Raw genomic sequence first — 26,040 nt, 5'->3', positions numbered from 1 at the left:
GACTCGGACCTATGCCCCTCAAGCTGTGCAGTCCCTACCACACACTCTGCACGTGAAGATCTGCAGCCAGGCAAATTGTGGCACAGCAATGCTTCCAGCTGAACAAATGTATACACAACCCACAGCTGGGAAATAACTGTGTTATGAGTGTTTTAGGTGATATGTATATACAACAACTAACAACAACAACAAATTCTCTCTCTCTCTCTTTTTGCATATTTTTTCACCTTGTCTTGATTTCACTTTGGGCTTCCATCACAAGAAAGGCCTCATTAAAGACAGCTTTCAAATCACGCTATTGCCATCACCTTCTGCGCAGTAAAGTAGTACCCACCATTTATGATGCTCCAGTGTAACACTAATTGAAACACAGCTACTTATGTTCAGAGATCTTGAGCACATGCTTTTACCAAGGAGTTTATAACAGCAAGGTGCACTGATAGAGTTCACAAAGCGAAGCGACCCTTCGGAACGCTGTACATGTATTTCCTGTGTTAAAGGCTTGCAGTATTGTAAAAGCTTACAGACTAGTATAGACGTACTGTACTGGTACTGAGCTCAGGGGAACAGGTTAACCTTCCATTTGCACTGGTTCACCATGTTTCTTTCTAGTGTCCAACTCTGTCATTCTTATGTTATGCTTTGAAATTTGACTGATGCACCTGAACCGTGGTGGGTCACCGGGGAGAGAGTTACACTCTTCTTCATTTTTTTTTCTATTTTTACCATGGGACGTGTCTCATCCATTAAATGCCATGAAGTGTGGGTGCATGGCCCCCATGCACATCGGACAGTGTGCGACAGCTCCCACCACATCATACACAGAGAGAAAGAAGGACAAGCCTACTATGGCCTCATGGCAATAACAGGGAGATACTGAAAAGAGGTTCTAGAATGTTCTGTGTTCACAGAGTAGTTCTGTTTTATTAGAAAATTAACAACGAGGGCTTTTGAGAGGGGGGCACAGTTTGACCTGTGCCTGCTCCCTGGTGGGTCTGGGCTTCGAGTCCTGCTTGGGGTGCCTTGCGAGGACTGGCGTCTCATCCTGGGTGTGTCCCCTCCCCCTCCAGCCTTGCACCCGTGTTAGGTTCCAGTTCGTGTGTGTGTGTGGGCTTTTGAAAGAGGGCTAGTGTCAACAATTAGCTAAATTAAATAAGATAAAATAAGTAGACAAATGGGATACTTCCAAATTGAGCCATATGAGAAAAAAAAGACTAATTTCATATGGCTATTATGATAGGATCACCCAGTACAATATGAAATGACTATCAACCTCAAATTCATTTTTATATGTTACATGCAAGCAGAAATTTTAACATTTTTAAAGATTTTTTCAAGCTTCTTCCCATCTCAAAGTCTCCTGCTTATTCTTTAAATACCTCACAGCACATACCTCACATAGAGGCTTACGTTGACATTTTGCGGAGAATCGACAAATGACAAGGCCTCCACGGGGGTGGGTGTCATGAGGTGGGGGGTTACATCAACAGGGATGATGGGAAAATCACCTGAGACACCAGTGACACAAAGCAGACATGAAGACTACCCAGTGGGAGCTGAGCAGAGAAAGTGGAGGGATAGTTTTCAGTCTCGAAAACACTTGTCAATAGATTACGCCCCACTCCCATCCCACCCCCCCATCAGACGGAAAGCAATACAGCTCACGTTTCTAACATCGTTGCTTCCGTTCCGCATGTAAAGTGGTGCGGACAACTGCCACATTAGCATTCCAAAACAACGGTATCTCGTCTCAAAGAAGCAGTGAGGAGCTGTGTGGAGGGGTAACGAAAAAGGAGCTTTAATTAACTGGAAGAAACAGGAACGGAATCAATTCATCTAGGGCTGGAATGCTTCACACACATCACAAGGGGGAAGTGGATCTACTCATCTTTGCTGAGAAAAAAGGAAAAGTTGACTACAGTTTGACAGAAGAATGGCAAGTCAACATGAAACCCGATCTTTTCTTCGATAGCTATGTACTTTTTTTGCATACAAAATAAATGCCCTTTTGACACCTGTCAAGTTATATGTCTTGGCAAACATGCTTTCATTCTAAATAACTGACTGATGAAAAGCAGAACTGGGGGGGGGGGGGCTTTTACAAAACTTTATTAAACCCATATTTACATAAATCTGCTTCTCTTTGACAATTAAGTCAATTATTGAGATTTCAGAACACTTACAAACACTAGTGTGACACCCATAGTTTTGTTGTTCATGTTTTCATCTCGTTTTTCAACTTAATAACGTTACACTGAAAGCACTGAGATGCTGTGATTTTTCCTATAATAATTTCAAATAAACCAAAAAATGAATGAGGGGATCGGGCCAACCTGTCAAGTTTCTGGAATGCCATTGCAGATATAATGAATAATGCATGGGATTATAAAGTATTTACATAATGAATACACTGATCAATGTGCATTCTCTGGCATCAGTGCAAAGGATGTATCTTTTATGAGTGTAAATCCTGGTGTCTGAAGCACATGGTAATGCATACGGCAGACAACACAGGCAAAGGCCAGACCGCTAACAGCGCAAACTTGTTTTTTGCGTTGTTTTTAAAGGTCATCATCCAAGGTCTCTCATGATTAGAAGCAGCGCAACTCCTGAGGTGACAGTAAAAGCCATTAAAAAACCCACTGGGTGCCCATCGATCGCTGTGGTATTATTTAACGGCTGTAGCGCTAATTCTTCACAAGGGGTTTGACAGATGTGCACCATTTTCAGCAACACCTGGGAGGGTACATTTGTTCTGAACGTGATTGCACATACTAAACAAGGACCTGCTGGACTTGTCCTCCCAGGGGGGAAGTATATGTATGAGGAGATCAGGGAGCTGGGCCAACCACGACTGATAAATGTCATTGTGTGTGTGTGTGTGTGTGTGTGTGTGTGTGTGTGTGTGTGTGTGTGTGTGTAAATATCTGTAAATGACAGACAGGAGAGCCAGAAGGAATAGACAGAAACTGGAAGATGTCCACCTCAGAGGCACCCAAGTGAAATCGATAGCTGTAATGGCAATCATTGTATTATTAAACGTAAATATGTGCATATAATAAAGGCATCATTTATCTGGCACTTTGCTCCAAAGAGACTTACAACATTAAGCTATTTGCAATTACTTACCCATTTTTACAGCTGGGTAATTTTACTGGAGCAATTTAAGGTAAGTACCTTACTCAAGGGTCCTCAAGGTAAGTACTGTGCTGGAGGTGAGATTCAAACCTGCCCCTTTTGGGTCCAAAGACAGCAGCTAACCACTACACTACCAGTACCAGAACACTCTTTAGGCAGTAACATTCTTCTATAGCATTCATAGACAAAAATTAATCAAAGTACTAAGTCAGGATTCCATGATGGTATTGCCAGTGGTCAGTGGTACAGTTTTATGTGCATTTGTCTCATGTTCATGTTTTTACAGTGTTTTTGTTGTGGCTGTTTACTGGACAGAGAGGTAGAGGAAGGCAAGGGCATTTAAAGACACAGATTTAAGAACACTCACTCTGAGGAAGGAGTCCAGGGAGCCATTCTCCATGAACTCAGTAATGATCATGACAGGGCTGCTCTTGGTCACCACACCCTCCAGGTGGATCACGTTGGGGTGGTCGAACTGTCCCATGATGCTGGCCTCACTTAGAAAGTCTCGCCTTTGCTTCTCTGTGTAACCCGATTTCAGCGTCTTGATGGCCACCAGCATCTCTCGCTTGCCTGGCAGCTTTAGGTTCCCGCTGCACACTTCACCAAACTCCCCTAAGGGAGACACTGAACATCAGGCCTGGAAACCTCTGAGCTGCTGTGAGGAGAGCGTTCAAAACCAGAATCCAGCTGTTGCCTTCTGTATTTACTACAGCAAGCAGCAAGCAGTGTTGTAGTTAAGGACATGTAACCTCAAGGCTGTTATGTTGTAGTACCTTCTGGCAAGATAAATATGAAAAAGTGAAGGACTCGAAATGTCACAGGACGTTTCCGGGCAGCCCCCCCGTTTACCTGCGCCTATGACTTGCTCAATCTTCACGCAGGAGATGTCGATTTCCTTGGCGAACTCTCGCACAGCCTCATTTGGATCCTCATATGTGAAAGGATCTATATAGATCTTCATTCCTGGAGTCACTTAGAAAAAGAAGAAGCAGTTATAATACGAGCGATTCGCTGAGCAGAAAGACTCAAAGCTCGGCCAAACCAAGGATACGAGAGCATGATTTTGAGACGCACGATCCGTGTCAGTACTCCCACACCCTGACTAACCAAGCATCTGAATCATGGATGAAGACAGATAGCATTCCTTCAAGGTGCATTAAGAGGGTGAAGAGGCCTCAACATCGTTACAACTTCAGCTGCAGGTTCCCGGTAAAGCAGAGCTGAACAGTACGCTATAGACAAAGACGCCCATGGCTGTGGTTGGTAGTCAACTGAGCTGCACTCCAAACCAGAATTCCCATGAGCCTCTTGTGTGATTCTGCTCCTGCCAAAGGCGACTCAGGTAGGTATGGAAGAGCTTTTAATGGCACACAGTCCAGTCCTGCCCTTGTCGCTCAGTCCTGCTCTGGGGAGTACACTGGCTCTCTCAAGACAAGCTGACAGGTAAATTGGCTTAGGCTGGCCTTTGGAAGTGTTTGGGGACTTGGGAATGCCTGGTTTCAAATTCAATTACTTGGCCTCTAAATACTGTATCTGATTCCAGACAGGTCTGATGACAGGTTGGCTTTGGGGAGTACAGGAAGCTGAACTCAGAAGGCCTCAAGGATGTTAAGAAGGTCAAAGAATAACACAAAACAAATGGAGTTTTGGCTCACAAGGTGCACTTGCTCATGTTAAGATGAACTGGAGTCAAACAAAGTGTGTATGATTACAGGGCGGAAACATGTTCCGTGACAGTGGGTGAGTCGGGCTCTCATGTAATAAAATGCACTTGCAGTCACCTGACACATTTAATCCCTTTGCATGGAAACGCGAATGAAAAAATGCCTCCCACTGCACAATTTCCACAAACTATTACAATCAAGTGAAATGACTGGCTACGAGATCCGCTCTCTCCAATAAGCAGCTCCTCTTTGTTATTCAACCTATAAATATTGATAAGCAGGAAGGCCTGAGGCACATTCTGGTCCTAAAAGACTGGAAAATACACACACACACACACACACACAAAGACTGTCTGAAACTGCTTGTCCGAGCAAACCTGAGCCTAACCCGGCAAAAGAGGGCACAAGGCTGGAGGAAGATGGGCCTAGAAAATACCATGGTTCATATAGACTCGTGACAACTGTGGTTAGGTGTAGTAGCAAACAGGTGACTTGACACTTATGAATATGTATTTATTGGGTGATACAAGGGGGGTGCGGTGGTGTGGTGGTGCAGTGGTGCAGTGGTGCAGTGGGTTGGACCTCGTCCTGCTCTCCGGTGGGTCTGGGGTTCAAGCCCCGCTTGGGGTGCCTTGTGATGGACTCGTGTCCCGTCCTGGGTGTGTCCCCTCCCCCTCCAGCCTTGCGCCCTGTGTTGCTGGGTTGGGCTCCGGCTCCGGCTCCCTGCGACCCCATCTGGGATGAGTGGTTCAGATGGTGTGTGTGGGTGATACAAATAAATGTAATAAAAGGTTGCTTTCACCCACTGAACTCAAGAGAGTGAGTTCAATCCATGGAAGTGAGTTCCCAAGTAAAGCTCCCTGTAGCATCTAGGTACTATTTAGAGGGAAACCTTTGCCATTCTGGTTTGGTGAAGAAGCTTGGGTGAGCACACTGGATTTTGTTAACGGCCTCTGTGGAACCTTGGACACAGGCCTTCAGGCAGTGCTGCGGAGATTGACGTTCAGGCTTAGCCAGTTAGTGGCATCAGGTGGATGCTGAATCATGGGGAGGGTATTGCTAACGGTACACGCAGTGAGGTGAGGGTATCCATAGCTAAAACATGGTTTCTGTTTACCGAGGTTCGTCCTGCCTAGAAACGAGTCCTGTAAGTAGCCAATTTGCTGCGATCTGCTTCTATTGATTTCACCAAGGAAAGTCTGTCTGAATTGATAAGCAAGTACAGGGGGAAAAAAAAAATCCCTAGGAGGCATTGTGGCCCTGTATTTACATTTAGCTGAGTGAGTTGTGGGGGTGGTGGAAGCGATTAACCATAAGCCCTCAGAGTGGCGAGTCAAATTACTGCTGGTGCAGGCGCTGCGCTATTCCACAGGACTATCAGAACTATTTTTTTTTTTATATAAATACAGTACTCCTCTAATGTTTGGCAGCCGGGAATAAAATTAGTCATAAATTAAATTTCCAGCTATTTTAAAACAGCAAATGGCCCATGTGGCGTTGACATGTATTCGAGAAAGAAGTTAGATAATGAAACTGAAAATGAGACTGTTCATTTTTTTTTAAGACGATCGAGCAAGACCGAAATGTAACGACTGAGGTCTATAGCTAGGAGCGAGGCCAGCTGGAAGGGGGCTGAGGCCTTGGCTAAGACATGTGTGCGCAGGAGATTTGGAGGGAGTTACTCACTGTGGCCACTGGTATAGTGCTGGAGCTTGTCTGTGTATTCCGAGTCTGTCCTCTCGAAGCCCCTCCTCCTGGGTGAAACACAAACACCTATAGCAGTCCAGAAGGGGGCAATGTGTTCTAAACCTGCGCGAACTGCCAGGTACTCGTGGGACACGCCTGTCTCAGACGTCCAGCATGTGAAAAAAACTGCAGGGAAACAACACCTTGACTTCACCTGAATCCCTCTACCTGAAATACCATATTTCGGGCACTCTGATTTACGGCACGGTGGTGAGATCGATGGCTGGCTGGGCAGGAACAGGAATGACTCACCGACTGCAGACGATGACGATGACCACAACGGCGATGAGGAAGACGAGACCGGCCGCGGCAGAGCCGATGATGAGAGGCAGCTTCTCTTGCATGCTGGCGTTATACTCCTCTGTAACCACAGAGAGATGCAAAACTGAGTGTAGTGGTTAAAGGTAAAGGCACCCAAAAGGCCACAGGTTTGAATCCCACCTTTGGCTATAGTACCCTTGAGCAAGGTACTAACCGTAAATTGTTCCAGTAGAAATTGCCCAGCCGTAAAAATGGATAAATAATCGTAACTAGATTTGAAGAAAAGTGTCAGATAAATAAAAACCATCACACATTCCAGCAGATGAACGTGTGTTCCCTGGAGGTCCAGGTCCCTGTTGAGATTCTGCTGTCGCATCCTTGAGCTCAGAGGGAACTTGACCTTAACTGCCCTAGCTGAAACTCTCACTGTGTAAATAAGTGATTCCTCTTCTGGAGATGGAGACCAGAAAGATGAACTTCAAGTCGTTTGCCTTTTGGGGAACATTCTAGCCAATAAGTAGAGTGGACAGCGAGTGCTCGTAACTGCCACCAGACACCATCTACATGACAGAACTTGTGAGATATGGAAGGGTGGGGTGCCTTCTTGGCTGGGGGTGGTGTCCGGAACGATGCCCAAACAAAACTGCTGCCTCTCCCTTGACAGCAGAAAGAGTGCATGGGTTCTTGTTTGTTTGTTTGTTTGTTTTCTATTTTAGAGAGGACACCTCTTGTCTTAGAAGAGGCAACACTCAGCTTCCATGAAATCTCTGTCCAATTACCCACAAGTGTCTAATGACTCCCATTTACAGCTTTGACAGTCAGTCTGGGAGGCTAGATTATGGAACTCTACTGCCTGCTCTGAGTGGACACCCCCCAACCCCACACACAAACACACCACACACAAGGTCTTCCTGTTCAGCCATAGTCTGCGGAAAGTGGGCAAAGAGAGGCGTCCCTGACTGATGGCAGTAATGAGATGTTTAGAAACGCTCAAGTGCCCCCCCCCCACCCCCACCCTTGTGGTGCTACTTGTAGCTGCACATTGGTGTAGAGGGCCCACAGGTACCCTTCTGGAGCAATCAATTCACTGCAGCCTGGTCCTTACTTTGCTGCCGCTCTTAGACTTGTGTCCCACATCACGTGAAATATTATTCTAATTAGAGCTTGGGTACTGAGCTCCCATAAGTCCTCACAATCTTTGCATCATACATGTCTTCATAGAAAACACACATTTCCTACTCTATGCCAAGGCTTGACAGTTGCCTGGTGCAAATTAACAAGTGGTTAATACACAGATACCCAGCAAGACTAACATTTTAGAACTGGCAGTATTGCTATAAAGTAGAGGGATGAAAACACTGTACCACTCAAGTACTCTCATTTTTTCATTTAATTATGTATAAAACCCAGGCTTTGTAATTACATTTTGTTATGTAAAGGAGAAATATATTGTAAAAATCCAAACAAATGGTAAGAAAGCTAGATATGTTTATTTATCTCCCCAAAGCAACACCTTAGACACCTATCGTCACATATCATGTTGAACCAAGCAAAGTTCACCTCTGTAAAATCCTTACGAAAGCAATGAAAATAACAATGTACCAATATTACTGGAGTTTAAATGTACCGGATCAAGGCCGAGTTGGGTACACTAGTCCATCATGGTGTAGTTACATACACACACTGACTCTAGAGTCACCAATCCACCTAACTTCAGGTGATTGAACTTGGAGGGAAACCAGAGCACCTGGAGGAAACCCAGACAAAATATGCTAACTCCACACAGGCCGAACGGGTCTCACACCCAGTCTCTTACACTACCCAGGTGTTGTGTGACGATGAAGCTACTCGCTGCACTAGCGTGCGGCCCCATTTTTCTCCATTACCAAAAACTCTACTACAGAATAAAGAGCATAATGTTGAATTATACTTTTACAGGACTGAAATGTTGAATACTATCGAGTCAGTATTTCAAAAAGTGGGTTGTGATTGAGAGGTACTGTAATTGTGCAGGGAGTTTCACCCTGTCCCTTTCATATCCTGAGTTCTTACAGGAGAGCAAACACAGTTGGAGAATCCCTGGGCAAACACCAGAATGTAAACAGTGATAAAAAGTAAAAAATTGAAATTGATATCTGACGCCAAAAGCAGTTCATCCCCTCCAGGCAACGAGCCACATGAAAAAGATGACAGCACGGTAACTGGCAATTTCGTACTAAGGTAGGATGGTATGAATCCATCCGATGAGATGTACAAACACCTCCCAGCAGGGGGACAGTGCCCTTTATCAATGACACTCATCTCAGAGAAAATACAGAAATGCTTCTGAAAATCAAAGTTTTTCAATGTGCAATGGGGGAAAGTAAAAGATCCATGAAAAATATTTCATTTCTGTCCCTTTACCACAGTGAATGGCAGAGATGAGAGCTCTTCTTTCTGACTATTCTATCTGAACCCAGTGACTAGAAGCTGCTGTGCAGCAAACTACGAGTAATTTAGAGAAAACTGGAGCACTTTCATGGGTAAGCCTGACCTACATAGCAGTGAATTGGGAAGGATCAGTACTTCTATCTCACAACATATGTTAGTCAAGCAGGTTGACATTCAAAGACACTGTATCACAGTGTAGGGCAGGGATCTCCGCTGTAACCCGTGCCTCTCTGAGGGTGTGTGCCCGCATTCTAAAGGGGCTGTATCCTCTACTACCAAACAGGCTGGCACCCTCTTTGGAAAAACGGTCTCACCTTCAGTCATGGTCTGGAAGTACATCTTGCCGCTGTAGCGTCCGAACCCCGCCACAGTCCTGGCCCGCACCTGGAAAACGTAGATGGTCCCCGGTTTGAGGCCTCGAATGACGGCTGTGTTCGTCTGGCTCTTCACAGTAGATGAATTGTATTCAGTCTGGTCCTGGCAGTGTGACAGGACAGCAAAATACAACTGTTACCTGAGAACAGTGTCAATGTAATGGTCATCACATCATACTGACCATCGCCAAATTCAGATGTTGATAATTCAGTTCAATTCAATTCACACACACATTGTCTGAAACCGCTTGTCCCATGTGGGGTTGCGGTGAACCGGAGCCTAACCCGGCAACACAGGATGTAAGGTTGGAGAGGGAGGGGACACACCCAGGATGGGACGCCAGTCTGCCACAAGGCACCCCAAGCAGGACTCGATCCCCAGACCCACTAGAGAGCAGGACCTAGCCCAACCTGCCATGCCACCGCGCCCCCATTCCAATTCAATTCAATTCATTTTTATAGAGCGCTCATTTCACACAGTGACACAGAGCACTTTAACACAGGCATGAGGCATAAAGGATATAGGATAAAGTTGCATGACCATAAAGAAATCCAGGGTTTGCAAAAGCTGCATGGGACAATCACTGACTCCACTAAGAAGCACTTCGGTCACATAAGGCTTTGAAGACCACTGAAATGAACGTGAAAGAGTTCCATGGACTGTCCATGAGCACCAGCACACACCCCCTGGAATAATCCCTTTCGTGACTCTAACTGGTATTTCACAAAATGACACAGAGGATGTCAGTTGGCATAATAGCATCTCCACATCCATATTTAAGTGTGTCTGAATCGAAAGAGTTGTCAGACTGAAATGCTTGGCATTTTTAGGTCAGCCAAATTCCATTTGTTCACAGTATAAAGATCTCAACCACAAAAAAAACTACTGCTTCTTTCCCCTCCACAAAGCGGGATTGATGAGGAAGTGGAGGTGCCATGTCAGAATTATGTTTCTCCTTAACTTGTGCTGAGCATCGGAGGTTTTCGGAGGCCAGGGCATCATCCGTGCCGTTTGAGTACAGTACATACATTACAGCTGAGATGGCCAAAGCAGCACAACATTTCAGTGTGTCTGTGTGGAGTGAGTGAGCGCTGGAGTCAGCGGTTCATGTGTGTGCTAAAAGGAGGAGTTTATAAAATATTAATTCTGCAGTATTCCACATTTTTTTAAATGCGCAATGCATGAGAAGCCCCCCTACGATGTGATTGCAGTCATTCTGTTCCACGGTGTCAAACTACTGCCCTGAATGCTATTCTTCGGTGCAGCATACCAAGCATCCGAGACATTCGCCACCTCCGTACCAAATAACCCAAGAGATTAACTGAACTGGTGTTTCTCTCCAAGCTTTGCTTAGACAGATGCAATTAATCAGAAATGCCAACAACTGCATTCTCAGTCCTAGAGCCTCAGATCCAAGACACTTTTTGGATGGGCGCATTATTAGGAATGAGCAGAGACAATTGGGGTGGGCGTACCTTCTCATAATACTGGAGCTCGTAATCCAGGATGACTCCATTGGGTTGGTCTGGCTGGGACCAGGAAAGCGTGATGCTGTCCACGGTGCTACTCACCTGGTGCATGATGGACACTGTAGACGGAGCTGTGGAGATAAAACAGATGCGGAACTGGAAAGGAGCTGGTAGAAGTCAGACAAATATGACAGGTCAGGTTTCAAAGTCTAAGCCACATCCTGTAAAGTACACACACACACACACACACATTTTCAGAATCGCTCGTCCCTTACGGGGTCACAGGGAACCGGAGCCTACCCGGTAACACAGGGCGTAAGGCCGGAGGGGGAAGGGGACACACCCAGGACGGGACGCCAGTCCGCCGCAAGGCACCCCAAGCGGGACTTGAACCCCAGACCCACCGGAGAGCAGGACTGCGGTCCAACCCACTGCGCCACTGCGCCACCGCACCCCCCCCCTGTGAAGTACACTTAAAAAAAAATGCAAGTTTAACAAATCTTAAGGCAGCTTATGGACTCTGGTCAAACTTGATCTCTCACTCATGAATGTTCACACACACATAAGCAAAAGTGCAGATAACACACAAGGTTTTTATAAAATAAGCTGAACACAAGGTGAGGAGCAGTGGAGCGCATGACCAGACATGAACATAGAAACTCGAAGAGCTCGGCCCCCTTTGACGACTGAGATCTTTCCAGACTGCAAGGCAGCAGGCAACGTGTTTGGCTCACTATTGGCTTATTGGCCCTGTCCTCTAATTTAAAAGGAAGTTGGACAAATTTGTGGCACAAACTCATTTTTGTAGGCACATAAATGTGAAAGCAGTTTGCTAAAACCACAAATATGCCTTATACATCTGATTTTCTGTTTTTTGGTATTCTAATTTTGTGTTTGCGGTGTGTGTTAAGCATATTTTCTCTAACAACTGACAGTATAATATACAACAGTAAATCAAGAGTCTACACAAGGACCAGAGGCTTCTTTCATCTGGACAAATATCATTATAGTACTATAATTATCATTAGGAATTATAGCATATCTAGTTCCGTTTATGCAAATGCGAAGCAATAATGAAGCAGAAATAAGCAGCAGATCCATCGTTCAAAACAGCAAGGATCAATGTCCAGGGCAGACTAAGGGCAATGAGACGCTCCCTAATCATGAGGTCGGAATGCTCTTAAGCCACAAAGCTGTTTGACACAAATCAAAGATTTCCTTCTACAGGGTAATTGTAATTGCGAATGTATGTTGTGCCTAATCCAGAAGAAGAGCACAGCAGAAGACGAAGAGCTTGGTCTGCCTTTGTGGCTGAGATTTATAGATGCTGTGCTATGGGTACAATCCCTCTGGGGGTGCAAAGACGAAGGGCCCCCCGGTGTAACGAGAGAAGGCCCCCTTAGCCGACCGCATGGAAATCGCTGACTCGGCCGTGTCCCAACCACATGCGTAAAGCACAAGTGCGCGTCTTTTCATGAACGTGTCAAAAGTGCGATGCCGCGAACCCACCGAGACTTCTGAGCTCACTCCCATGCGAAAGTTGCACCTTTATCCCCGAGCATTCAACACCCTTCAGCAGCAAGCCATACAAGTTCAGGACCCAGGAGCCATAGGGAGCCAAAGCAGGTACGGACAAGGCCCCCTGAGATCCTCATTCTCCCAGTTTGCAGCATTTGATAAAATCTGGAAAATTTATAGCAGTAACAAGTCCAGATGTTTTTGAGTGTTTTTGAACCTCTGCTTCACAGGATGCGGAGCACAGGTGGCCTCCGGGTGGCTGCTGAGTCTGTACCCTGCACCTGTTGCACCCCAGCGGAGCCTTCGCCACACGAAGGGCATTACACGACGTCGACATTAAATTCGGATAAACGTGAAAGTTGAGGGACAAATAAAAAATTCAACAAACAAATCAATAACAATCTCTTTGAAGCATGCTTTGCCAAAGCTCCAAGCTTACCCGTTCGTCTACTTCCGCTAATTATATCATTTTCCGCTCGGCAAAACACTGCTCGGAAAGGCTAATGACGACAAGAGAAACACCCTCCCCCTCAGCGGCACATGGTGGCCATGATAACGGTTAATAAGCACCCAGCTTTCTACACAGTTACTCTTCACGGTGGAGTTGCGCAGGGTATTTATGGGATACACTAGGTGTCTGACTTTTTCCTGGAAGGCCTGGCTGCGGCTCTGAAATAAGCAGGCTGTGTAGTTTATGGACTGCGTGCGTCTGGGAGCAGACACATGCCGAGTTGCCTGCTGATAAATCTCCTTTCAGCGCCCGTGGAGGTTGGAGGGGGGCGAGGGGCAACTTATGCATATGTTACACAATGACACGTCCAGGAAATACAGCCAAGAGTCTTAAAAATAATTTGGGGAAGTGAGGATTAAATGTCTTTCTCCTCCGCCCATCCTCCTCTCCCTTCTTCTCCCTACCCCCCTCAAATTCAAGAGCTGGTTCATGGTTAGGAACCAAATATTGTAGTTTTCCCTAAGATCACAGCAACTCTACGTGAATAAATCGATATGCTATGTTTTATAATTTTCTTTCTTTTTTAATTAAGTGCCCTTAATGTTATTTTAAAAGAAATAATAATGTTTATGAAGCACAGTAAGCAGAAATGAGATCATTCATCTCCAGCTGTAATTCACTTCTTAGTCTTTCTTCCAGGATTATCCCCCCTCTCCCGTTCTCTTCTTCCACCCTCCCTTTTATGATCTATCTGTGGTCAGAACTAAGAACGTAATGAAGATCCAGCTGAGGGTTTTCAGCTTCAAATGTTACATTGGAGATGGAAGTCTGAAAGCCGTGCTACAGAACATCGGAATCCTTGTCGGAGCGACCTTATCGGTCACAAAGCTCGTTTTCTACGCCATAAATGATCGAAGACTTGGTAATCTGAGTACAAAGAATACAGGAGTCTACGCTCAAAGTCCAGGCTCAAAGATCTAGAAGGAGTCCACTGAAGTGGCAGATGAATGGATGCATTTAGTTGATGCTTAATTTTCAGTCACCTCATGAGCCTGAAGCTTATTAAGCTGACGCTTTTCTTCAAAGGCATTTACAATAGAAGGTTTGTACTCTATACCAGTTGATTTTTACAGTATGCTAGTTTACTTATTTATTGAGATTGGTCAGTTTTAGAGGAGGAATACAGATATTACAGGAGTCATCTGACTGAAAAGCTCCTTTACCGTTCTACCTGTTGCTCCCTCTTCAGACACGATAACCAACCTCGCAGCTAGCTGACCAGTGGCTTCTCGACACGGTTCTCCATCTTATCCTTTGCGTTTGGACTCCACGTCCACGTGATGCTACAAGAGGTCATCCGCATCAGGGCCCATTCTGAAAAGGCTGTCTGAAAGCAGGAAATTAGCCACCTTGAATAAATAAAGCCTTGTTTTGCACAACCTCATTTTACTGTTGCTGTTTTGATGAAACAGTCAGTGATTCCCGTAATTGACGAAAGATGTGATTTATCGTATGCAGTTTGTTCCCAGTCATTTAAATCATGCCCTGTATCTGGGGAGCGTATCATGGCCATCGTAGAACCTTGAAAGCAATTTTCTGAGCTTAGGCCCACCCTATTCAAACCCCGAGACAGCCTAGTTACTGTGGTGGCGTCCAAATGCTTTCTTCTCCGTCTCCAGGTCACCAGCTTACGTGGCTCTGCAGACCTCCCCCAATTCTTGGGGATACTCATCTCCTTTCAGAATGGACTCAAAGCCCAGCCCATCCCATTCACTTGCAGAAGGCTTCCCCGGGCACAATGGCTGACTTCATTAAGCAAGCTCATCAAATGAGACCTTGCTGGTCTTTGATGGCTGCCAGCAGAGGCTCACAGACACTCCCACCTTGCACCCCTCATTTCCAGCAAAACTCTGCCTCAGAGGGAACAGAGGTGCACATGACCATCTTAAACGCCACTTCTTAAAAACAGACAAATGCCAAAGCCACAGTGAGACAGAGGCAAGGCAAGACAAGTGAAAAAGAAGGTAACGCTCAAGGTCAATATGCTGTACACCCTGCACTGTGGTAGTCTCAGCCATCACATTTCCCTACATTGATTGCTGGCTTTAAAAAAAAAAAAGGCACAAAAACCAAACAAAACCAAAAAATAAGGCAGATGAAACCAATGAGATAACGCCCCAAAAAAACCATAAAAAGTCACTACAAATGTCTCGCTAACGGAATGCTGCAAGGAACTCCTGTCTCAGACATTAAATAGACTGCAGTCCTCAAAGGATGGCGCTAGGACCCAGACTTCAGCGTTGGTAAAGTCATTAAACCACACGTTAGTCACTCAATCTGCATCCTTGGGATTTTCAGGCATGCAGCGACTGAGTTAGCAGAGGTTATGGGTATAAGGAGCAGGTCGGAACTCATACGGCCGTACGCTGCAATGAGTTTACCAACACTCAGGGAATGGGGAAAGTGTTTTCCCAGAGCTCGAGGGCAGCTGGTATCCCACGATTCATGCTTCCAGAAACAAGCTGCTCCCTTTTTAAACTCCCAGTGCTTTCGGTTTATGAGACGCCCAACAGGAGCATTTTTTTCTTGAACGGGAGAAGCCTGCATTTGCATGTACTTTTTCATATCCCGGGATGGAAAGCAGACTGGCAATTATCCCTGGTTTCCATCTGTAATGAATTTGGGGTTTTTTTATGTCTCAAAAGACTTTCCGATGCAGTAAAGCTGCAGTGTAAGATTTCAGTTCATCAAGCTCTAAACCATCTGCAGTGGAGGAGATCTGAGCATTAATGTAATCATCTACATGCTGTAAGCTAATTCTAAAATAGGTACTTTTGGGGGCTTAAAAAGTTCTCAAATGCTTACTGCAGAGTTTCTAATCTGAATCCGGCTTGCAACTTCTCTAACTCGCGCAGTTCCCTGTACAAAAAAAAAAAAAAAAAAAAGTCTGGCACTTATACTCGATTTATTCTGGAGGAAAGAGCAAGGAGTTTACTTTGTAAAACGGATTGCTGTTATTGTCCGTCTCCTGGCGGTTCCTTAAATCAGCTTTGCGGTGCCTGTCTGTTCAGACCAAGCTAAGTCGACAGTTCTACCCAGCCAAAAAAATAGTGATGGGGATGAGGGCATTAATGGGAATTTGTTGACTTGTGGGGTCTGGCCTTTGAGTGGAAGCCTGGCCAGGGGAGGATAATGCCCTATGAGTTTGTATGTGAGCCTACTTTAACACTCTTGGGGGGGGGCTTTCTCTGTCAGGCTTGGAACAGATGGGCAGACTGCAGCAGCCTAGGGCAAAAGCAAGCAAGAGTGGAGCCAGAGGGTGTCAAACATGGGGCACATCGAGAGCTAAGACTATCCCTTTCACAGGTCCAGATGCTTCTCCACCTCCCTGTAGGCCTCGGAAGGAGGACAGCAATGAGAGAGTATATGTGACTTCCACCCAACACACACACACATACCGGCTGAAATCGCTTGTCCCATACAGGATCGCGGGGAGCCGGAGCCTAACCCGGCAACACAGGGCAAAAGGCCGGAGGGGGAGGGGACACACCCAGGACGGGACGCCAGTCCGTCACAAGGCACCCCAAGCGGGACTCGAACCCCAGACCTACCAGAAAGCAGGACCCGAGCCAACCCACTGCGTCACTGCGCCACCACACCCCTTCCACCCAACACTACTTTTTAATATGCATTTATTTTGCCATAATTTCTACTGATGATGGGTGTTCTAGGTACACACACACTGCATATAGAAGAGTCATACTTGATGGATTGTGATGTCAAGCACAGACAAACACACTGACATGAATCACCCGTATGGTGGCAGGTTTACAGGTTTACAAAGATCGAGAAGCGAGAAAAGTGCAGAAGTTCCCAGCGGAGAAGAAAACTTCAGGGAGGCTTTGGAGACTGCTCAGAATGATAACATTATGTTTCTAAATAAGGCTTTTTAAATGACTTAAGTGAAAAAATGCATTACAGACATTGCCTTGAGCAGTGGCTCAGGTTCTGAATACCTGCAGAGACAGATAAGAAGGATCAGCAGAACAGGTTCTGTGCCTCTGAGATGATCTGGGCTTAAAGAAGGGTCCCAACCCTGACAGCGCATTGCTCCCTCAGGATCTCAAGAAGCAAAAGCACATAAACCCAAGGTCTCTATTCACACCAACGGCATCATCACGTCCTGTCTTAAGGCAGAGCTGTGATCTCACTGCTGCGTGTTTGCTGCTTTTCACCTTTCCTCGTGTGCATGTGTGTTTGTGTGCATACGCACATTAGAAGGTTTGGTTGGCAGATCTCCGAACTGTCAGTGTACACAGTGACGTAGAATGAAAACCGATGCTGACTGGGAACAAAACTGATGATCATGTGGCGTGCAAACACCAGCTGTGCCACCATCACCTTCAATCTCATACAAAGAACATCCCAACAGCATTAGAATGAATAAAGTAAAAGCTATAGATCACAATGAATTCTATGAAAAGTGCTGCTTGCACATACTTTGTAGAATCAACAAAAATATTTCAGATTAAAACGGATTTCACTTATCAGTGGACTGAGCAATGAGGACAATCAGGAATATTAATTTCTTAATATTAATTACCAGGCTTCCAAAAAAGGATAAGTGCTTGCTTTAAAGCTTTAAATGCTTGCTGTAGAGGCTACTAATTAAAATGACTGCAATAAAACACATGAGATATTGACAGTAATATACACTGTAATTCCACATCTTGTGCAAAATTAAACATTTCTAGGTTTCGGCGCTTTAAAGTTGCATGATATAAATATATCACATTAAAATTTGTAGCACTAAAACAAGAGGCAGAACCGCGCCAATGTGATACTGCGTATATGTTGCTGACCAACTGCTAATGCATAAAATGCTTTCTTTTATAACTCCTCAAAAATACCATATCGCCCCATAATTGTAAAAGTAAAATAAAATTCAACAGTAGCAAGCATGCCTTCTATTTTGAATATTAAAAGGGGTAACAAGCATGGTGTCTTAATGTGGGAGCTGGGCACTTAATATTTCATGGATTGCGATCCTAAATGTGTGCACTGCCAGGGGCCAATTATTAATTAAAGACATTTTGGAACTGCCGGTCATCGCCACGTCTTGCACCTGCTTGCAAATGCCGCTCTGCATACAGATGACCAGTGTCAGCGTCCTCTTCGTGCAAATTGGCTAACCTTTTACTCCATCCTAATGACACTGCTGCTAATTAGCATGGAGACAGCCGATTGGCTGCCGGCCCCCAGGACTCTGCCACCGTGCCAGTGCTGGGCTCCAGATGCCTTCCTGGCACTTTCCGTATGTGGCCTCCTTGACACCTTCTGTCCCCGTCACCTCCTTTGACGAAGGGATGCTGGGCATCTCATGGACCGGCCCGCTGTCTGCCCCCGTCACCTCCCAGTGTGTCTGCATCTGGGAGTGTGAGGGACAATTTGGCTACCATGGCTAGGGGCAGGGTTTGTTTTAAACTGCAGCTTTAACAAGGACGGAACACATAATAATAATAATAATAATAATAATAATAATAAGAAGAAGAAGAAATTTAACAACTCTTCCTCTTCTTCTCCCCATTATTATTTGCATTCTTATTAAGTGTTGATAAAAGTACTTTGCTTTTACTATGCTTTTACTTCCCGAGATGAATAAAAGATTTTCCAAATTGCTTTGGATACGGTTTCAGGTAAATACTTGATAATAATGAAAATAATTATAATAATATTAATAATAATAAATGAATAATGTAACAATTCTTCATCTTCTCCTCCTCATTATTATTATTATTATTATTATTATTATTATTATTATTATTATTATTATATCAGCTACTTTTGTGAAATCTTTTCCCAAAGCGATTTACAATGCTAGATACAATATTTTTAACTGAACTATTTACTATCTTTTATTAATTTATACAGTGAGCACACACACACACAAACACACACACACACACACAAACTGTGACACAGTTAATAGGCAAGGGTAATTTAGTGTCACCACTTCTGCTGAACCGCATATCTTCTGTCTATGAGAGGAATTCAGATCAACCAGAGGAAACGTACGCGAACACAGGGCGTACATGCAAACTTCACGCAGTCTGAGCCAAATTCAAATCCCCAGGCTCCGTGATGCGGCAGTGCTACCCACTGTGCTACCTTGCTGTGTAACATTAATACACATCCTGAATATTTTGTGACTGTTTAAAAGAGAGTGTTTCAATCCTCATTCTGAACCCAGTTGAAAGAAAAGGCAGCCCACACAGGGGGTTTACAGGAGCAGAATGAATATCTTGTTATTTTCGAAGGCATGATTTTCACTGCTTTAGGCCAGAAGTAAAAAGGAAGGTGAAGAAACCTGGTGGTGTGTATAAAGCTGTCCCTTTTTCCCTTCCCATCAGTTCCATTTCAGACATGGTCAAGGACCTGTTTCCAGGAGATGAGGAGCTGTTGAGGGATCAGACCCCCGCTGTTGGGTCCTTTTCCAGCACCGCGTCACTCCAGCCTCCCTGCACGCTCTGGTCTGGTTACAGCTCACCAAAATCTCTTCGGGAATAATTAACTTGTTAATCTTTAGCAGACGGGCAGATAGAGCTGTTTGCAATGAGATCACTATAGGTCCTCCTCCTTATATTTGCTCTACTGTCTTTCTCCTTGCATGTTCCATCAAGACATTTAACGTCAAGACAAAACATTAAACAATCACATGAAGCCAGAATGGAAGAATCATATTCATCATATTCGTGGGGTGCGGTGGCGCAGTGGGTTGGACCACAGTCCTGCTCTCCGGTGGGTCTGGGGTTCGAGTCCCGCTTGGGGTGCCTTGCGGCGGACTGGTGTCCCGTCCTGGGTGTGTCCCCTTCCCCCTCCGGCCTTACGCCCTGTGTGTTGCCGGGTAGGCTCCGGTTCCCCGTGACCCCGTATGGGACAAGCGGTTCTGAAAATGTGTGTGTGTGTGTGTGTGTATCATATTCGTATCATATATTTCGACTTCAAAGCAGAGAGGAAAAGCTGCCAATATGGTGCTTTAACCGAGAGGCTTCTTGCAGTTTGGGTGTGTTGTGTCTTTTTTTTTTTTTTTAGGCGGGAGCAGAATAAGGCAGACCAACCCCAGCGGTTATTTCTCAAGCCCAACTTTTGACCTGTTGGACACACCTCATGTTAAACTTTCCAACCCCTTCTGGAGCCTCATTCCCATGCACATGTTTTGCATCAAGAATAATTGACCTAAGACCGAACTGACGGAGCACAAAAGAATGACACACACTTCAGGTTTCTGGCAGTTTACTAAGGATATGTCTTTTAGTTGCGCCTTCCGGCTGCCACGCCAAACCAGAGCATTTTCTGGGTAGGGCTTACTGCTCAGCAAGAAAAATCTTATTTTTCTGAAAAGTTTCAATGGAAATTGGCTGTAGAAAACAAGTCAGGGAAATCATGATCGGCAGCACAGCACTAGACCAGTACGACCACATGTTAGTCCATCTCCTGCCCCTTCTACTCAGCATGTTCCTCATGAGCCTCAACATTAAGGTCTCTCAGGGGTCAGCTCAAAAGAGGGAACCATTCCTAAATTTAAACAGCCGTAAAATTGTATAATTTTTTGATTAGAAATTGTTGAACAATGGATAAACCTTTATGCAGCTGCTCATATATACTGGTTCATTTGGTAGAATGTGACAAATGGACTGCAACTACCATTTAGAATCACGTGTCTGCATCCAAATCTCTCCTTCTATTGATGAAATGCACTTATTGTATTATTCTCTGAGAAAAGCATCTGCTAAATGAATGAATGTAAATGTAAATGTAAATAAGCTAGCAGTCAGCAGGGTGTACTGACCACATACAGTAGCAACCTCTACATTGAGCTACTGAGCTACAGACCAACTGCCTTCCACGGCCACTCACATTGATGGCTCTAATCAATTGTTGGGCGCAATCCTTTAAATGAAATTTAAATATACATTAACTTTATTTGCGTTTTGAATCCAACTCAACATACATTCTATTAACAAACTGAAATTTGAACAACTATTTTAAATTATGTGCAATTAACTCACTTTTCTAGACATTCCCTGAACTAATAAATAAAAATAATAACATGGTAGCTATGAAATCTGCGTGACTGTTATGTATACTAAATAAACATCTCCCTCAGAATATGCTTGCAATTGTATCAATGCTCTTTTATGTCTTCAAATGAAGTCAGTGCACTTGCACAAAATGAGGCATTTCAGCCGGATCGATTGAGAGTGGTGCCAGATGCTCTGGAACTTTCCGAAACGGCGGTGAAGAGCAATGGAGATCTTGCGCGCACCAGGAAACACCAGGCGCTCCACGCTTGAACGGTGCTGGGAAATTAAAACCTCAGCTCTCGTCTCACACACATTCATGTCTCCTCATCAACAAGTTGCCGAATTAGGGATAAGAAGCACTCACACGAGGAAGGGGGGAAAAAAGCTTTCACGCCAATCAGTTCCAATTTATCTATTTGTTTGTTTCTTTCATGAAATGTTCCGCCCAGAGACGACGGCTGGGTTCTGAACGTGTCCAATTAACACGCGAGCTCTCACGGGCGTGAGAGGAGCTGGGAGAGGAGCCGCCTCTACTAATCGGGGCAAACGAGATGTTTGTGTAACCTTGGGCCCTTCTGAGCCAGACGCAATTACGGCCAACTCCAGATGACCCTCAACTCCTGTCCAATTGGGCCCCCCATCCCAGGAGAGCAGCGGGGTGGTTGGGTGAAAGGGATCATGGGAAGCCAGTGTGAATCAGAGTTCGGTCCTTTCACAGTTCCCTCCTTCCACGGGATGCCCTGACCCATAATCCCATGTGACAGGCGTACCCAGCAAAAGACGGGGAAAGGCCCCCAGTTTCCGTCAGCAGTGAGGTTCGCCCAGTTCGCCGAAATGACTGGGGAAAGGTGACCAAGGGGTTTCACCAGAATGCTTCCAAAAACTCAGTGAACCAAAACTGTGCAGATTAAATGAGTCGAGCACAACGAGGAAGGAAAGGTGGGTCGAGATGTGCAGAGTGAACAGTTCGGCAAATGTTTGGTTGCGACAAAAACATCTTGCTCACCACATTTCTGCTGAGCTTCTGGCGAACTCAAGGTGAACATGTCTGCATTTAATTAAAGTGGAGCATTAATGTTGGATCCTGGACAAAGCCTTAAATCCAACAGGCTTGTGCAAACAATACCTCATCTCCTGGCAAAATAGCCTCTATTCATTCAATGACATGTGGTAGATGGAAGGTTCCAGTTAAACAAATTAACTTGAAATTAAAGAGACCAACAACTAATTTCTGTTCATTCTGACATATTGTAGCTTCGGCACGTGAAAAATTTGATAGATCGCAGATTGTTACAAAACCTGTCTAGTGCTGCTTGCTAAAAAATATATACGGTGCTGGTTGAAAGTGTGTGAACCCTATAAGGATGGCCATTATTCCTGTATAGAATAAGAAACTTGTGAAATCTAAATGTTAAATCTTTACTTTCAAAACAAATAAATGACCATGATTTACACCCCTGTTTCTACTTACATACTTGGTGTAACCAATGTAACTTGGCGTAACCAATGTAACTTGGCCTTCACTTATTTTTGCACCTGCACTGCTTGTGTGTTTCTACTACACACACGATTTCCTGGAATAGGTCATTACACACCTATTATGTCACATAAAAAAGACTGCTTACAGTCTCAACATACATATTTGAGTATGTATCTATGTATGTGTCTAAAGAATCTAAAATGGATGAGCTCTTTTTTGGTGATGCTGCCCACCCTCGATGCTCCAACCTGCAACAACCTACGTTGTCAATGAGGGGAATTAACACTGCATTCAATGCGAAACTGCCTGGAATAGTTCCACAACAGAATGGTCCAAGTTGGAAATGAAATGCTGAAAAAAGAAAAAAAAAATTAATCAAATTATTGCTAAGTGATTGTTATAAATTTTTTTGTTCTCGGCAGCACACAAGTGTGAACTCACGTTTGTGCATTTGCGTGCCTGTGTGTACTTGCGAACATGATAAGCATTTTTCAGTAACATTCTGGGCTAATTGGATTTTCACAGCTGCCTGCACTAATGAGACACACTGTGGAATCAGAGGAGGGAGCAGCAGAGGGGGAAAGGAGCCAGTGTGTGTGTGTGTGTGTGTGTGTGTGTGTGTGTGTGTGTGTGTGTGTGTTAGAGAGAGAAAGACAGACAGACAGACGCATAATCGACTATTTTGCATATCATATCGTTTGCATATTATACCTCATATCTTCAAATATTTCTCAACACCTGTGTATAATAATACACAGTTAGTAGCATAGTTGTTAGAGCTGCTTCTTTTAGATCCAAAGATCACAGATTCAAATCCCACTTCCAGCTGCCGTACCCTTGAGCAAGGTACTTGCCTTGAATTAATCCGGCAAAAAAAAGAAAAAAAGAAAAAAAACAGCTGTATAATGGGTAAATAATTTTAGGTAGCTTAATACTGTATATGACTTTGAAGAAAATGATTTAGTACATTAATAAAAATAAATGTAATACCCCGGTTGGTGGATATGTTCTTAGAATGTGGATCGCTAACTGAAATGGCACTAGAAGTGGTCATTATAGCATTTTATATACTGTATATATAATATATATATATATATATATATATATATATATATATACACACACACACACACACACACACACACAGTGGGACCTATGGATACTTCGAAACCCAACATCAAGACTAACGCCTAAACAACTAGTAGCTCAGTGTTACAACATCCGCAAGAAACAACTGCTATCACAACTAGAGATTGATGAGGTACAACACAAATGTTACAGCAAGGGGGAGCCAGGACAACAGGTCAGGGGGGAGATATTATCTTCCCCACACTCTGAGATTGGATACCAAGCCCCAAGAACAATGAGCCCTTGTAAGCTGAATGCAAGAGCAGCTGACCTAAGAGATAAGATCATGGCTAAGAAGGACACCTGGAACCCCTGTGGCCGATTACCAAGACCAAGTGAAGTACCTACTGAAAGTCTACTAGAAGATGTGAATGCAGCACTACGAACAATCCTTACTGTGACTGTCACTGAGACCAACCAGCTGATATACAACACAGCAACAGTGATCCTTGAGATGCTTGGATACAAGATGAATACCAAGCATAAGAAGCAGTATCCTCCATGGAAAAGAAGGCTAGAGGCCAAGATCAAGGCAGCACGAACGGAAGTTAGCCAGCTATCGGAACTGCAGAAAGGTGTGATGAAGACCCTGCCTAAGAAGTACAGCAAGCTGTCTATACCTGAGGCCTTAGAAACTGCCAAGCAAAGACTCACAGCCTTGGCTAAACGCCTGAAGAGGTACACAAGAGAGACAGAGGGCAGAAGAATAAACCAGATGTTCTCCACAGAACCATCAAAAGTGTACTCGCAGTGGCAGGGTAATAACATGAGAGTGGACCCACCAAGGTTGGAGACTGAGCAATACTGGAAAAACATATGGGAGAAGGAGGCATCACATAACAACAAAGCCCAGTGGCTAGTGGATCTAAGAGCAGACCACAGCAACCTCCCTGAACAGGATCCAGTAACCATCACAGTGGCAGACATCTAAGAAAGAGTCTCAAGTATGAAGAACTGGACAGCACCAGGCCCTGACATGATCCATGTCTTCTGGCTAAAGAAGCTAACTGCACTCCATGAGCACCTGGCAACACAAATGAACCAGCTGCTAATGGATGGGACCTACCCTGAATGGTTGACAGAAGGCCGGACAGTCCTGATCCTGAAGGACCCCCAGAAAGGAGCAGTCCCATTGCCCGATAACCTGCCTCTGCACAACATGGAAGCTGCTCTCAGGTATCATAGCAGCTAAGATGAATAGGCATATGGCTCAATACATGAGCGGGGCACAGAAAGGAATTGGTAGAAACACCAGAGGAGCAAAACACCAGCTACTGGTAGACAGAACAGTCACTCGAGACTGCAAGACCAGACAGACCAACCTGTGCACCGCCTGGATTGACTACAAGAAAGCCTATGACTCGATGCCTCACTCATGGATCCTGGAATGCTTAGAACTACACAAGATCAACGGGATACTAAGAGCCTTCATCAGAAACTCAATGGGGCAGTGGAAAACAACCTTAGAGGCCAACTCCAAGCAAATTGCGCAAGTCACCATCACGTGCGGCATCTACCAAGGAGATGCATTGTCCCCACTGCTGTTCTGCATAGGCCTGAACCCCCTCAGCCAGATCATCATCAAGACTGGCTACGGATACCGACTACGGAATGGAGTAAACATCAGTCACCTCCTCTACATGGATGACATCAAGCTGTATGCCAAGAGTGAACGAGCCATCGATTCCCTGATCCACACCACCAGGATCAACAGTAATGACATCGGAATGTCATTCGGATTGGATAAGCGTAGTCGGATGGTAACAAAGAGAGGGAAGGTAGTCAGAACTGAGGGGATTGTACTACCAGAAGGCAACATAGCAGATGTTGAGGACAGCTACAAGTACCTTGGAATCCCGCAGGTGCATGGGAATCATGAAGAGGCCGCAAGGAAAGCAGCAACCGCCAAATACTTGCAGAGAGTAAGGCAAGTCCTGAGAAGTCAGCTGAATGGGAAGAACAAGGTCCGGGCTATCAACACCTATGCCCTGCCAGTCATCAGATACCCCGCTGGCATAATAAGGTGGCCAAAAGAGGAGATAGAAGCCACTGACATCAAGACAAGGAAGCTCCTGACAATGCATGGAGGGTTTCACCCCAAATCCAGCACCCTGAGGCTGTACACTAAGCGGAAAGAAAGAGGCCGAGGACTAGTGAGCGTCAGAGCCGCTATCCAGGATGAAACAACAAAGATCCTTGACTACATCAGGAAGATGGCCCTGACTGATGAGATGCTTAGCGAATACCTCAGGCATCAGAAACCCGAGAAGGAGGGCGAGGAAGAACAGGAACC

General features: G+C 44.9%; 1 protein-coding gene across 1 annotated transcript in view; it reads right to left on the bottom strand.

The window, feature by feature from the left end:
* Positions 1-26,040, bottom strand: part of ephb2b (eph receptor B2b) — a 144,674-nt gene that overhangs the window by 10,264 nt on the left and 108,370 nt on the right. Inside the window, exons 6-11 of the mRNA XM_018725794.2 lie at positions 11,093-11,217; positions 9,557-9,719; positions 6,804-6,912; positions 6,492-6,559; positions 3,991-4,113; positions 3,506-3,753 (exon numbers count right to left, since the gene is read on the bottom strand). Coding sequence (XP_018581310.1) covers positions 3,506-3,753; positions 3,991-4,113; positions 6,492-6,559; positions 6,804-6,912; positions 9,557-9,719; positions 11,093-11,217 — 836 coding nt within the window. The remainder of the gene's footprint in view (positions 1-3,505; positions 3,754-3,990; positions 4,114-6,491; positions 6,560-6,803; positions 6,913-9,556; positions 9,720-11,092; positions 11,218-26,040) is intronic.

Source organism: Scleropages formosus, chromosome 22, assembly GCF_900964775.1.
Source record: "Scleropages formosus chromosome 22, fSclFor1.1, whole genome shotgun sequence".
In the NCBI taxonomy this organism is placed as follows: Eukaryota; Metazoa; Chordata; class Actinopteri; order Osteoglossiformes; family Osteoglossidae; genus Scleropages; species Scleropages formosus.
The sequence above is the reverse complement of the archived record's forward strand: the minus strand, read 5'-3'. Positions and strand labels throughout refer to the sequence as shown.